The sequence below is a fragment of the Nycticebus coucang genome, chromosome 2, assembly GCF_027406575.1.
Source record: "Nycticebus coucang isolate mNycCou1 chromosome 2, mNycCou1.pri, whole genome shotgun sequence".
NCBI classification, from domain to species: domain Eukaryota; kingdom Metazoa; phylum Chordata; class Mammalia; order Primates; family Lorisidae; genus Nycticebus; species Nycticebus coucang.
The window spans coordinates 93,398,329-93,412,411 of NC_069781.1; the positions used below are offsets into that span (position 1 = coordinate 93,398,329).

The 14,083-nt window shown below is 43.5% G+C and overlaps 2 protein-coding genes across 12 annotated transcripts in view; both read right to left on the minus strand.

Annotated features, from left to right (window-relative positions):
* Window positions 1-1,093: 1,093 nt before the first annotated feature.
* On the minus strand, window positions 1,094-1,733 carry LOC128566839 (myosin light chain 6B-like). Its single transcript, XM_053563913.1, has one exon. It carries the CDS (start codon window positions 1,709-1,711, stop codon window positions 1,100-1,102), a length of 612 nt encoding a protein of 203 aa, XP_053419888.1. The 5' UTR covers window positions 1,712-1,733; the 3' UTR covers window positions 1,094-1,099.
* A 4,699-nt stretch (window positions 1,734-6,432) lies between these two features.
* The window catches only part of TLE1 (TLE family member 1, transcriptional corepressor), a 95,959-nt gene continuing 88,308 nt past the window's right edge, over window positions 6,433-14,083 (minus strand). For all 11 annotated transcript variants that reach the window (XM_053576231.1, XM_053576212.1, XM_053576238.1 and 8 more), the window contains 5 exons: window positions 13,505-13,752; window positions 10,456-10,603; window positions 8,247-8,397; window positions 7,184-7,260; window positions 6,433-7,045 (listed from right to left, as the gene is read on the minus strand). In XM_053576231.1, the coding sequence (XP_053432206.1) occupies window positions 6,938-7,045; window positions 7,184-7,260; window positions 8,247-8,397; window positions 10,456-10,603; window positions 13,505-13,752 (732 nt within the window). In that variant the 3' untranslated portion in view covers window positions 6,433-6,937. The remainder of the gene's footprint in view (window positions 7,046-7,183; window positions 7,261-8,246; window positions 8,398-10,455; window positions 10,604-13,504; window positions 13,753-14,083) is intronic.

A 14,083-nucleotide genomic window follows, 5' to 3' on the forward strand; every position in this document is an offset into this window, starting at 1 on the left:
ACTGTTATTTTAAGGAACGGCTGCATTCAGTTAAAAACCTAATGAACACCAAGAACCTTTCCTGGCTTGTTTTTCTGATCAGAATTACTATGCAATTTTGTTACCTTTTTAAAAATGCTTAGAAAAATTATAATATTGTAGTTTACATAAAGCCCTTTAAAAATCTCATCATATTGCTTTTTATGACTAAGCAAAGCAACTTTAAGAATTCAAACCCAGGGGCGGAGTCTGTGGCTTAAAGGAGTAGGGCGCCAGCCTCATATACTGTATATACCTGGCAGTGGCGGGCTCAAACCCAGCCTGGCCAAAAACTGCAAAAAAAAAAAAAAAGAATTCAAACTCAGTTTAGAACTATTTTAATACTCTACTTCAAAAGCTAGTTTTGGGAACAAAGACTATTCAAAGAACAAATATCAAGTAACTTCAAAACAGTAAGTCTTGTTTTCACTTTTCTTTTAATCCTTAGTCCCCAAACTTAAAATATGGGAGGGTGCCAGTCCTAAGAAAATATGAATAGCCTCTAATTGTTTTTTTTTTTTTTCCTCAATACTTCACTTCCCAGTTTATTTTTATTTCAGGTTAAAGTGAGGGTACAAATAACCAAATCACAATATTTGAATTTGTTAGGTAGATTCCCTTTTGTAGGTAAGTCCTGCACCCAGGAAGCGTGCCATGCACCATGTTGTGCTCATTCAGTGGCAGCACCCCAAAGCTCCCTTCCCCTTTCCCTCCTCTCATTCCTCTTCCCTCCAGTTTAAATTGAAATGAGTTTTTCTCCTATGTGGATGTGAATTAGATTATCTACTGGCCTCATATTAGTATTGAGTACATTGGATACTTGCTTTTCCATTTTTGTTTTCTTTCAAAGGAGGAACCGCATCTTTATTTTGAAACAGTAAGTGGCCTCCTGGTGGCTGGACCGTGCTTCCGCGTGCAGGGGCCCGCTTGGTCTGTGGGGAAAAAAAGAAGTTGCCAAGCCCTGGTGCTAGCTCAGCAACCCCACAAGAAAATGCACTGCCTTGGTTTCTCTGCGGGCTGAGGGAAGGGATGGGGACTTGCCTCTCAAGACAGGAGGGGTGGGAGGGCTCACCCGCAGAGCTCAGATGCTTAGGATGTGTTTCAGGAAGGCCTCATAGTTGATGCAACCATTGCTGTCCTCATGTCCTGCCAGAACAGTCTCCACCTCCTCCTCAGTCATCTTCTCCCCCAGGGTGGTGAGGACATGTATGAGCTCTGCTCCTATGACTTTGCCATTCCCCTCCTTGTCAAACACACGAAGCCCCTCCAAGTAGTCTTGATATGTGCCTTGGTCCTGGTTCTTGGCCACTACCTGGAGCATGGGCAGCAAAGTCTCAAAGTCCACACGCCGGGACTTCAGCTCGTCACTTTTGGGGTTCCCCAGGATCTTGAGCACCTCGGCGTTGGTGTGGTTCTGGCCCAGGGCTCTCATCACATCCCCACACTGGCTGTACAGGATCTTACCATCTCCTACTCCGTCAAACAGCTCAAATGCTTCTTTGAACTCCTCCAGCTGGTCCTTATTAAACTCGATCACAACTTTGGAGAGATTGATAGGGGGCTCCTGGGTTTTCTGAGGAGCTTGGGGAACAGCTGGCTCAGCCTTAGTCTTGACTGGAGGGGCCCCTGCTGCTGGCCTGGAGATGAGGGGCCCTGCTGGTTTCTTCACTGGAACATCCTTCTTGGGAGGCATGATGTCCGGTGGCCAAAGGACAGTGTGTGGATGGGGGTACCCATCTCTTGCAAGGGGCGCTTGAAGAAGGGTCCAATTGAGGGCATTTGGGAATGGGGAGGGGTTGCTGGCTACTTTTGTTCCTGCAGGGTCCACATAGGGGAAGGGGATGGGGTGCAGCACAGTGCCCTGCCCTGAAGAGTTCTGCTTTTCCATTCTTGTGATACTTTACTGAAAAGAATATGTTTCAGCTTATCCAGGTTAATACAAAAGATGTGATGTTACCATCTTTTCAATGGCTGAATAGTATTCCATGGTATACATATACCACAGTTTACTTATCTATTCCTCAGTTGATGGGCATTTAGGTTGTTTGAACATCTTGGTGATTGTAAATTAAGCTCCCATGAACAATCTAGTGCCCATGTTCTTATGATAAAATGATTTTTTCCTTCTGAGTAGATGCCTAGTAGTGGGATTGTGGGATCAAATGAGGGATCTAATAGTTTTTATTAAATTGTTAATTCTACTGTAAAGATTATTACCTAGACCAGCACTTCTCAAAGTGTGGTCCCTAGACCAATAGTCTCAGGATTAGCTGGGAACTTGCTTGTTTTAGAAGTGCAAATTCTTAAGTCTCACCCTGGTCTAGTGATCAGAAGAAACGCTGGGAGTCAGGCCTACAAATCTGAATTTTAACTGGTCTTCCCAGGAATGCAGATACAGACTGAAGTTTGATGTCAACTTCTCTAGAAACTCAAACCTTGTGAAGAATAAAACATTTAACTGTTATTAAGTGCTAGTTTAAGTATGCAGGCAAAGATGATTTGTCAATCTGTATAGAAAATGCCCTGGGGGCAGAACATGACCCTTACACAAACTTCACCTTGCTCTGGGAAGCCTGAAAATATGGTGACCTGATTTCACTGCCAGTGGAGAGGACAGCAATATCCTCCAGAAGTAAACGATCCACAGGCCCAGAGCAGCTTTGAAAAGTCACCATTTAATTTCCTTCCAAAGATGACAGAGGCAGCGGTCTTCTGATGGAATTAACAAAAAATGCTGAAATTAAGACTTCGATCTCTCTCTGATCTGCTGGAAAATTTGAGGAAAATCAAATTTTTAAATCCCTATTTGAATGTGCTACAGCTCTGAAGCCAGTTGCTACTTGCTGGTCATGGTATCTTAAGATTTTTTGTTTTTTGTTTTGTTTTTTTGAGACTCTCAATCTGTTGTTCTGGGTAGAATGCTAGGGCTTCATCATAGCTCAAAGCAACCTCCAAGTACTGGGCTTAAAGCGATCCTCTTACCTCTGCCTCCTGAGTAGCTGGGACCATAGGTCCCTGCCACAATGCCCGCCTACTTTTTCTACTTTAATTTTAGTAGAAATAGGGTCTCGCTCTTGCTTAGGCTGGTCTTGAACTCTGAGCTCAAGCAATCCACCCACCTTGGCCTCCCAGAGTGCTAAGATTATAGGCATGAGCCACTGTGGCTGACCCAGTATCTTAGGATAATCCTCTGGGTGGCTGAGCGGGATTTTTGGTGGGTATCTTAAGAGTTAACCTACCAGGGTGGCACCTGTGGCTCAGTCAGTAGGGTGCTAGCCCCATATAACAAGGGTGGCGGGCTTAAGCCCAGCCCTGGCCACACTGCATTAAAAAATAGCTGTGCGTTGTGGCAAGTGCCTGTGGTCTCAGCTACTCGGGAGACTGAGGCAAGAGAATTGCCTAAGCCCAGGTGTTGGAAGTTGCTGTGAGCTGTGACACCACTGCACTCTACCTAGGGCGACAAAGTGAGACTCTGTCGCTTAAAAAAAAAAAGTTAACCTACCAAAAAATCTCATGGCTCAGCCACCAAGAGATTATCATAACTCATGACAAACCCTATCACCTCGCAAATAACAGAAACATAATAAATGTTAACGATCATATCAATAGATCAGAGCAATAAAACATTTTTGTGCTTAATTATAGAATAAGTACTAGAAACATCTAGCTGTGAAAAAAGCATTACAAAACTAATCTCTCTAGGACCTTGATATTTTAAAATTTAATTCCACAGAATTACATGATAGAAATGTACATACAAGGTCTAAGACTATGAGTGATTAAAAAACCATTATTAAGGCGGCACCTGTGGTTCAAAGGAGTAGGGCGCCAGCCCCATATACTGGAGGTGGTGGGTTCAAACCCAGCCTCAGCCAAAAACTGCAAAAAACCCCCCCAATATTAGATATGTTTTGTTGATTTAAAAAAATGAGAAAAACAAATGTTTATACTAAGTTATAAATCAGTGAACACAAACCTATCTATGCACCTGTAATATTGCACAGAGGTGGCACAGAAGGGCCCTGTGCAATCACTGTCCACTCTATGAGATTTGAAAGAACCCCAACAAGGTTTGTAGTAAAACCTGAGTTTGGTCTATCTCTCTTGAGACCAAGGGGACACAGCTTCCCTGACCTTTGGTTAAATAGGGATAATGATAATCATCTCCCCACACATTTCTATGTGAAACTGCCTCACATACAGAGGCACACAGAGGGCAACAGTGATGAGCTGAACCTAAATGTGCTGTATCCTGCTATGTAACCATGTTCAGGGCAAGAACTATCTGGCTTATTGGGTGTCAAAAAGTGGTGTGGTTCCAATCTCCTGGGGTAGTGGCAACACCTACAGTCACAGCTGAGGAGGAAAGGAGCGCTCATTTGTGGGGTCTATTACACACCTAAATGACAGGAATATTCAGAATGAGTCCTGCAGCCTTCAGGAGGAAACATGCATGATTGCAGCTCACAGCTCTGTGCATACCCCCACTGCTGAGTCTCGACCCGGAAAGGCAGGCATGGCGACTTTCTTTGTTCCTGTCTTCCAAGGGGGAACCCCCAATTGTCTGGACAATTCCCCCCAAGATTCTAATGCCCTGGTCATTGAAGATTCCACTAGAAAACCCCTTCCAGGACTCTTGCCACCAACCCAGTGTCTCATCTAAAATCAAACGGAACTGGCTTCATCAGATTTGAGATGATCTACGAGTCGGTAAAGCCCACCTGAGCCTCTCAGAAAAACCCCATTGGAGAAAGACTATCAAAAGCTTGGGAAACTATAAAGCATGAAGGGAAATAAAGGGAGAAATGCTACCAACAGAAAATAGGACTTTCACCCATACTCCATAAGCACGTAGCTACACAGCAGAACATAGCATTTTCCAAGCTCTGTTGTAACCACCATGTGACAAAGTCCCCACCAATGGACTGGCAGATGGAAGTGATGGAACTAATTCCAGTCACCTGCTTGGAAGCATTTCCTTTAACTGGACTTCCACTGTTTTCCCTGTTGCTGGCTGGAAGTGGGGGCAAGCAGAGCCAAATGGCTGGCCTGGGTCCCCAGGTCCTAGGTGGGAGGGAGAGAAACCCTGGTGGTCTTTAAGTCACCGCGTTTTTAGGTCTCTAACATTCTTCTATTAGAGAAAATAGTGAAGTCAGGCAGGGAAGGAGAGAACAGAAAAAGTAAACACTCCATTAATAAGCCATTTGAGTCTGTAGGATAGAAAGCTACTTCATTATACAAGGAAGGGATGAGAGCAAAATCAGCTTCAGTAATTAGGGGTTTGCCATTTGCTTAATGAGAAGTGAAAATATTTAACAAACTCCGTACATAAACAATTTTTTTTTTTTTTTGGCAAAAAGCAAACGAAGTAATGTTTTTAAATATACAAAAAACAAGAAGGTCTCAGTAACAAAAAAGATGAAGACAAACTGCCAACAACTTGCTGGATCGTAAGAAAACAAGAACATTAAAAATTCCTTAGGTGCTATTTTTAAACAGCCAGGAAAATTGGCTTGAAATTATTAGCCATTATTTTCTAAAATATAACAATAAGTAATAGGAACACAAAGAATGAACCATGTAGCTTTCAGGAAGAAACCATGCACAGTAACTTCTGAAAAGCCCAGGGTTACAGATTTCATCTCATCAACTTCGTAAAAGCTTGTCCACAAAGATACAGAAAAATAACAGATAACAATGGCTGAAGCTGCCAGGAAAGCCTTAATGGGAAGAACAGAGGGAAGGGCTGGCTATGGTTGGCTGAAGTATATTAATACCCTGTTTCCCCGAAAATAAGACATCCTCTGAAAATAAGACCTACTTACAGGAAAGATAAGACGTCCTCTGAAAATAAGACCTAGCACATCTTGGGAGCACACCTTAATATAAGACACTGTCCTATTTTCAGGGAAACAGGGTATAATAGATCAAATAAGTATTAGTGAAGACACAACCAGCTGACTTCCCACCTTTTTTCTGCAGGGTAATGCACTCCACAGCTTTCTGAGCATCACAGGTCATAACACAAAACCCAAGTGAAGCTAGTAAAGAATGAATATAGATTTGAAAAGATTGGGGCCTTCTTAGAGAAAAGAATATTCTGCCTTCTAATGAATCAATAGGAAAAAGTAGAGCTTTAACTTGTGAACTTGAATCAGAAGAGTATCACAACAAAAGAAAGAATCTTGATGGAGTAATTTTAGTTTCCTAAATAAAACACCTTTAATTACTTACAGTTCCTAGCCAGAAATGTTTGATGAATTAGGTTCAAGTACAATAGGCGTCTGCAATCAAATATAATTAAACCTAAGAAGTGTGTTTCAAAACTTCCCCTATAAATGTATAGACTTATAAAACCCACATCGATGATCTCAAAGCTTTGATAAAAACCATAAAGAAGGAAGAGGAAAACCATTTATTGGTACTAAAGCCTTTACTGTAATAAACCAAATATATTTACAATTTATACAAATGTTTAACCTTCAACAAAAATACAAAAAAACATTTCACAAGATGCAAAACCAGGAAACAAGGTCATTGGAGACACCACTGCTCTACGAAGGACGGAACGTGAGGTGAACTGCAAGGAACAGAAAGGTAATCTCACACTCGGGCAAGGCGTGATCAATAGATCACCCAGGAAGAGAGGGCTCTGACAGGTCAGCCATCCCTCCATCCCACAACCCTTGGCCCTCTGTCCACTTGGCCTCGGTGCTCCATCTGGTCTAGGTAGACAGGTGACCTTTTGCTGATGGACTCGTCCACACGTCTTTGTAGACTCAAAGTAGTTTTGTGTCAAGGTTTGGAAACAGGTTTTTCTAGGTGTTTTTTTTTCTTTTAAAGTTACAACTTTTCTATTTCTACAAATTCAAAACATTTTGGCCCAATTCAACTATAAATGTTAAACCACATAATGTTTTCAGTAGATGACTTCATAGACTGTAGCCTTCTTGTCCCCTGAGCCAGTGACGATGTACTTATCATCCACAGAGATGTCACAGCTCAGCACCGACGAGGACTCTTTGGACTGGAAGAAAAATAATGGGGGTGTGTTCAATGTGGAATAAGGACACTCTGGGGCCCTGCTCCCTCAGAGGCACCCTTATTTTCTAGCTTCAAAAGTGACACCATGGTTAAACTGTCATTCCAGGTAAGGGGCACCTACCTGGAATATGCTGGCTCCGTAGGGGGTCCGCCAGGCATTGAGGAGGTTATCTTTTCCAGTACTCACAAACCATTTACCTACAATTACAAAGGCATATGCAGTCTCAGCAAGATTAAAATTCATGCTATGTCCAGCCTGGGCAACATGGCAAGACCCCATCTCTTACAATAAGCAAATAAATAAATAATTCCTACTATACTATTAGTAAGTTGGACTTAACCAAACTGACAGCATTTTTAATGCATGAACTATTATGCCCAAAGGGTTGGTCTAGGACATGAGCAGAGGTTTTAAATTTGGACTCCTCAGTAAATCTCCTGTGTGATCTTAGACATAATTCACGAGATCTTGGCCTTATTAGCCACTTAAGACCAATAACATCACATCCAACACACAGTAGGCCCTTAGATATGTAGCACTGAATCGCTGATGTCGTTCTACTTTAGTCAGACTTCTCACGATAAAAATGGGATTAGGAAGAATTAAATATCTTAGTAAGATGCCAGTCACATCATATGGCATACAGAAGGCGCTCAGTACGTGACAACTACTCATCCATGATATTCACACATTCATCTATCTTCTGAACAAGTATCTGACCACCTGCAGTACAGGAATAGTCTCCACATGAATGTCTCCCCTCTTAATCCTCACTGCAGACTGTATGAGTCTGGAGCCAGCTAAATGCCCCACTTTCTGACCCTAGGTCCCTCATCCTGGCCAGTTCATAATTTCCACTGCTCCTGTCCTATTCTATAAATCCCCTCCCACCCCTCTTCAGAGTGATAAATAATTCCCCCCACCATGCCCATTAAAAACAAGCATGTGTCCAAAACTTGTATAAGACAATTTCATTGCCTGCTGACTTTTCTCAAATTAGTAAAACAAACTGAAATAGACATTCCTGTGCTCTGAAGAACATGTTAAATAAAACAATAGAATTATTGCGTCCAGCTGCTCAGAGAACATTTTTTCCGATACGATCTCTACTATATATTTTATTTTACAAGTATTTTCCATTTAGGCCATCAATGGCCTCCAGTTTCCTTCCAGCTGAACTCACCACAATAAGCGAATTTCAGGGACAGCACACAGCTCTCGTGGAGGTGCAGCTGGTACTTGTCAGGCTTATTCACGTGCAGCACCTCCACATTGCTGCTCTCCATGCCCACGGCCAGCCACTCCCCGGTGGGGCAGTATCCCAGGGAGAAGATCTGTAAGAGGCAGAACAGGCTCCTTGGTTATTTTGTCCAATAATGCTTGGAAGTGAAAAGGCAATAAGAAAGGTGGTGGGGGGGAGGGACAGCAAGAAATGGTGTGTGTGTGTGTGGGTGTGTGTGGGGGGTGGTGGGAAGGAGCAGATCAGCCAAATCTGGACCGTGGGGACGTCTACAGGGTAAGAGGCTCAATCCAGAGGAACCAAGTGTCAAAAAGCTTTATGAAACAACTAAAAAAGTTGGAATGTTTCCACCCTAAGTGGGCAAAATTAAGAAATTATTCCTAATAGCAATGATACTTGTGTGTGCGTTTTAAAGGAGGCCTTATTTTGCAGAGATACTAACTGCAATACAGTCATGCATCACTAAACAATGAGGATAGGAAAATGTTCTAAAGAAATGGCTGTGAGGTGATTTCGTCGTTGCATGAGCACCAGAGTACACTTACATGCACCTAGACAGCAGAGCCCACTGCACACGCTGAGGATACATAGCGCAGGCTACGGCTCCTAGGCTAGAAACCTGGCACTTAGCACTGTGCTCGACTAGGACTCAGTGGTAAAGTATCTGTGTATTTAAACATAAGTAAACATAGAAGTGGTATGGTAAAAATACACTGTTAACTGTTGCAAACAGTCTACTATTGATCCAAATGCTGCTGTGTGACACATGACTATACTTAGGGATAAAATGATGTCTGAGATTTACTTTAAAATACCCCAGTTTGGGGGCATGGGGATGATAGAACAGATGAGATAAGAATGGCCATGTGCTGATAACCATTAGAGTTGGTGACAAGCATATGGGGTCTATTGTACAATTTTCCATACTTTTATATATGCTTCAATGTTTTCTGGATATATTTGAGAAATTCCATAAAAAGTTCCTTAAAAAACAAAACAACAAAAAAAAAAAAAACCCAACCAAAAATAGTATCTCACTTATGTTGGGAAAAAGAGAGAACATGGAAAACTCTGAGAAGCTCAATAAAATGTTAATATCAAAATTAAATTTAGTAGTGTGTGTATATATATGTATGTATATGTATGTGTGTATATGTGTGTGTTTTCTTCCATTCTGTCTGAAGTTTTCTGAGTCAAATTGTTTTTATTACCAAAAAATAAGGTAAATAAATGGCAAATCATGATGAAAAAAACAACTCTACTGTCAGAAAGCACTTACAATGGCAAGCACTATCTTTCCCAAAATATGTGACTCAATTTCCAAATATTTTCACAAGCCACAAAGTTACCATTTATACTATTCCAAAACTCTGTAAATCTAGTCAGCCATGAGTTTGTTTTTTAAGGGATGAGGAATAAAGAGGGCATCCATGGAGATACCTCTGCATTTTTTCTATTAAAGCTCCCTGATACTACCCAGTACTTTCAGGGAGAAGGACTGGAGCTCAGGGTTGGAGACCAGCCTGAGCAAGAGTGAAATCCTGTCTCTAATAAAAATATAAAAACTAGCCAGGCATTCTGGTGGGTACCTGTAGTCCCAACTACTTGGAAGGCTGAGACAGGAGGATCACCTGAACCCAGGAGTTTGAGGTTGCTGTGAGCTCGGCTGACACCACAGTACTCTACTCTAGGCAACAGAGTGAGATTCTCTTAAGAGCAGAGGGGGACTCGCTAATGCAAGTGAATAAACTTTCAGAGCCGTTGTGATTTTTCTCTACTCCTAGCACTATCACTGCACACTTCTCAAGCTCTATTTACATGGGAATCAAATAGTCATCCCTCACTCTGCATCAGGTGATGACAGCATGCACAGCAAATCAAACACTGCTAAAGGAAACCTGCATGTTGTCACTCGTATCAACTCGTATGTAAATAAAACAGCCAGCACGCCTTAACCTGCAGGATTTTTAAAACCATTAAGAGTTTGAGGGTTGTTTTTGTTTGTGTCATTTCAAGAATCAGTTATCTCTAATTTTCACCCTGATCTGTTTGTCTCTAGCTACTATTACCCTGGGTGGGAAGGGAGGGAGACAAGGGCAGCACACCCAGGCCACCTCACAGCTTCTGGGCCAGGAGAAAGCCAGCTGGTCACCTGGGAGGTGAAGTCGTGCTGTTGCAGCTGCCGGCCCTCGCGCAGGTCCCAGGACCTGACCGTGTTGTCCAAGCCACCCGTCCAGAGCTTGGTGCCATCATTGGAAATGTCAATACAGCTGGCTCCGTCTGTGTGGCCCTGGAATTGCCTGATAAAACAAACCAGATTGAATAATTATTTCCTGCCAGAGCTCAAGGTAAACACTGTTGTGTTGTTAGGTTTGGACCCTGTGCATGCGTGTCATCTCGCCAGCGTCTGCTGATGTGCAAGATCAAACTAACCTTCCCTGGAGGAAGACAGGAAACGGCACCTGCAGATTGTCTTTTTCCACAATCTGAGTGTGAAAGAAATGGAATGCCACCGCAGGTCACTGCCCAGAAGTTAAGCATGCTACTCTGACAAATCCATCTGGAAGGTAAACTCCTTCCAGGTCTGGAAGTTGTTTAAGTGTTAAAAGGAAATAAAGGACAAACAGACAAAATCCCAAGTGTAGCCCTTAAGAAAAGATAAAGGCCTGCCCTGCAATTGTGAGGCTTGAGTTCTCGAGAGAAAAAAGTAGCTACATTATAAGCTGTGGATGCATTCCTGTCTTTGTGAATCAACACGGCAATGCCCTTCGTGCCAAGAGAGCATGAGCTCATGTATTTACTCAACCTTGCCTTCTGTGTTATAAAGAGCCCAGCATTAGGAAATCTGGACTCCCAGAGACAATGGGTCATGCATGCCGGCCTCCTGTCCTCAGAGGCATTGAGCAGAGACAAAGGTAACTGCTCAGGCAGATCCCATGGGACCCTCAGTGAGACCCTGCCTCTAACCTGAGCACAAGGCTATTCTTTAATAGGAAATCTTGTGCTTCATCCAAAAAACACCACCAAAAACAATTGCCCAGCAGGGATTTGCTGAGCAAAGTCTGGTGGAAGGAGGTCATTGTAAGTCACTGGAGGGCTGGTGGTTGTTCAGGACTCAGGGACCTGGTGTGAGAGTGGACGGAAAAGATGAGTGAGGTCTGGACCCACCCTCAGAACCAGACAGATGAACTGCTAGGGAATTTCAATACGGAGGAAGGTCTCCATGGCTTTTCTGCCTCTTGGCTCCCCCAACATTATAACCACAGAACTCCAAACTTTAAATCTGAGATTGGAATTTAAAAGAGTGCAAGGGAAGGAACAAGCAACACTGTTGCCCTAAATTATGGGCCAAGAGTGAACCATCACTTCAAAAACTTTCCCCCAGTAAGCTATCCCAACTTCTGCAATTCAGCATCAGGCTCAGTCCTCTCCTCCACTCCTCAACTGTTCCCTCTGAACTTCCCCACAGGTCACACAGACCTGGTACAGTCCCTGCTTCACTGTTCCAAAGTACCACTTTTCTCTCCTTCAAACAGATCAGGAGAGTCAATGATCTCCTCTTCACCCTCTGACTTCTTTTGACCTTTCTGACTCACTGCATGTTCTTACTCCTTGGCTAAAGACATCCTTCCCTGCTGACGTTCGGCACTGGGTGGGTGTCCCTCTGTCCCTTCCCCCATACCCGCCATCCATACAACTTAGCATCACTGAGGCAGAGCCTATGACTATGCACCAGGGTACAGTAGTCAAAGACACCCAATAGGCTTTACGTCGCCCTGTCACACAGAACAGCCACCTGTGGCCTGTCCAAATTTAGAAAGATCTATAAAGTGCTACTCCATCATATCCAACAGGACTTTACTCCCTGGGAGCTGACACAGAGTGGGGGTGGGGTATAGGGCACAGGGTGCAGGTAAGAAAGCAGAACACCTGGGCTCCCATCTCAGGTCCAGTGACATCACGTGGAGCGAGTACTGTGACCTCTCTGTGCCTCAGTTTCCTCATCTGTAAGGTGGGGAGAACTCCAGTACAGATGTTATGAGGATGTGATGGAGCAGTATTTGAAAAGCTCTTAAAATTAATATTTTGAAAGAGCTATTTATTAAGTTAAAGAAAGAAAAAGAAAACCAAGTAGTTTCTGGTAGGCTAAAAGGTCAAAGGAACTTTCAGCTCTGGCTCCATTATTCCATTTTGTTCACTCTGCTCCACGCAGCAAGTGGTAAGAGGAAAATCACTGCTGCACCGTCACCAGTGTGCAGAGATAGGGGTTGGCTCAATGACACTTAATGGGTTTCCACAGAGGAGGTTTGAAGAGCAAGTAAGCTGTCGTGACGACTTTTACGGGCCATCCCTTCTCTTTGCACGTGGCCCTGGAGCATGACAGGAAGCTTGCCAAGTAAGCCACAGGCCTCAGACTGCAGCAGACATAGAGATGGTTTCTGAGCCAAGATGAAATGTGAAACAAAAGGAGACACATGCTAATTTTATCACTGACGTTTCATTAGTGCTTACTTTTAAAAAAGACTTTTCTAAGAACATCTCTGGTGTGAGCACTGATTTCTATAGGGGGCACGTGGTGGAGGAGCCAAGGACAAAGAGCCATGGCAGCGGCGAAGGTTAGGAGAGAAGATTGTAGGAAGATACCCCTAGCTCGTGGGTGCAATGACCCTTGGGCAGGACTCTTATTTCATTATTGAGAAACACAGGAACTTCAAAACCATTCTGTGGGTAAAATTCATGGTATCTCCTCTTCCCGTGTCTCTTTGTTGATTTTCTATTCTCTCTCATCAGTCGGTTCCTGTTTGCACAAACAAGGTGCTAGCCAAACCAAAAACATGTAGCACCGAGGGCCCTTCATACTGTCATGCAATACACAACAGGCTCTCCTTGGCAAATGCCAGAAAATTTTTTAAACATGGTGGGTGGGTGTGTGTGTGGGGGGGGAGGGCAAAGGACTAGAATATTAAGGGAAAAAAAAGTCTCATGATACCGAGCATAGCAGCACAACTGTAAGCCTCCCAAAAGCAGAAACACAACTTTATCTCTGCACCTTAGCGCCTAGCTCCAAGCCTGGCATACAATAGGCTTCCCGAGGGCAAGCTTAGCACCTGCAGGGCAGCCAGAGAAACAGAGGTCACAGGAGATCTTCTGGCCCTGCTACTCCAGGGGGAAGCCTCCCTCAGACAACCATTTTTGCTCACCTCACCAGCGTCTGGTTGTGCAGATCCCACACGGCGATGTTACCGTCACTGCAGCATGAGAAGCAGACCTTGGAGTCGGGGCTGATGGCCAGGGCATAGCAGGCAGGGGCTGAGGATGTCAACTCCGCCTTGATGCGTGGGGTTGGAGCCGCCAGGTCCCAAATGGACAGAGTGCTGGCTTCCCCTCCAACTATGAGAGTGCAGCCATCAGGGAGCAATTTACAGGAACGGATGTAGTTGTCTCTGTTCTGTGAAATAAACATGATCCAACTGTTACAATAATGAATTAGTAAGCAATAACAAGCACTGTATTTCTAACTGCTGTACTGACTTGACTTAAGGAGTGGTATTTCACAGATACTCTAACAAAGCAAGAATTCTGTAACAAGACCAGGGTCTGACTACAAATGTCTCCTTTAAAATAGTAAACAAAACAAACTCCCTATACTGCCCGGGCATGGTGAAAGCTTAGATTACTATTCCTTATGTTGAGCTTCACAGACAGAATTGACCTGGGTGTTAAGGTGGGTGAATGTGTACTTCTCGATGAAGAAACCATTTTTCAAAAGTTTAAGAGGG

Coding starts and splice junctions, on each gene's coding strand:
- LOC128566839 (XM_053563913.1), bottom strand. CDS start 1,711: ATGCCTCCCAAGAAGGATGTTCCAGTGAAGAAACCAGCAGGGCCCCTC.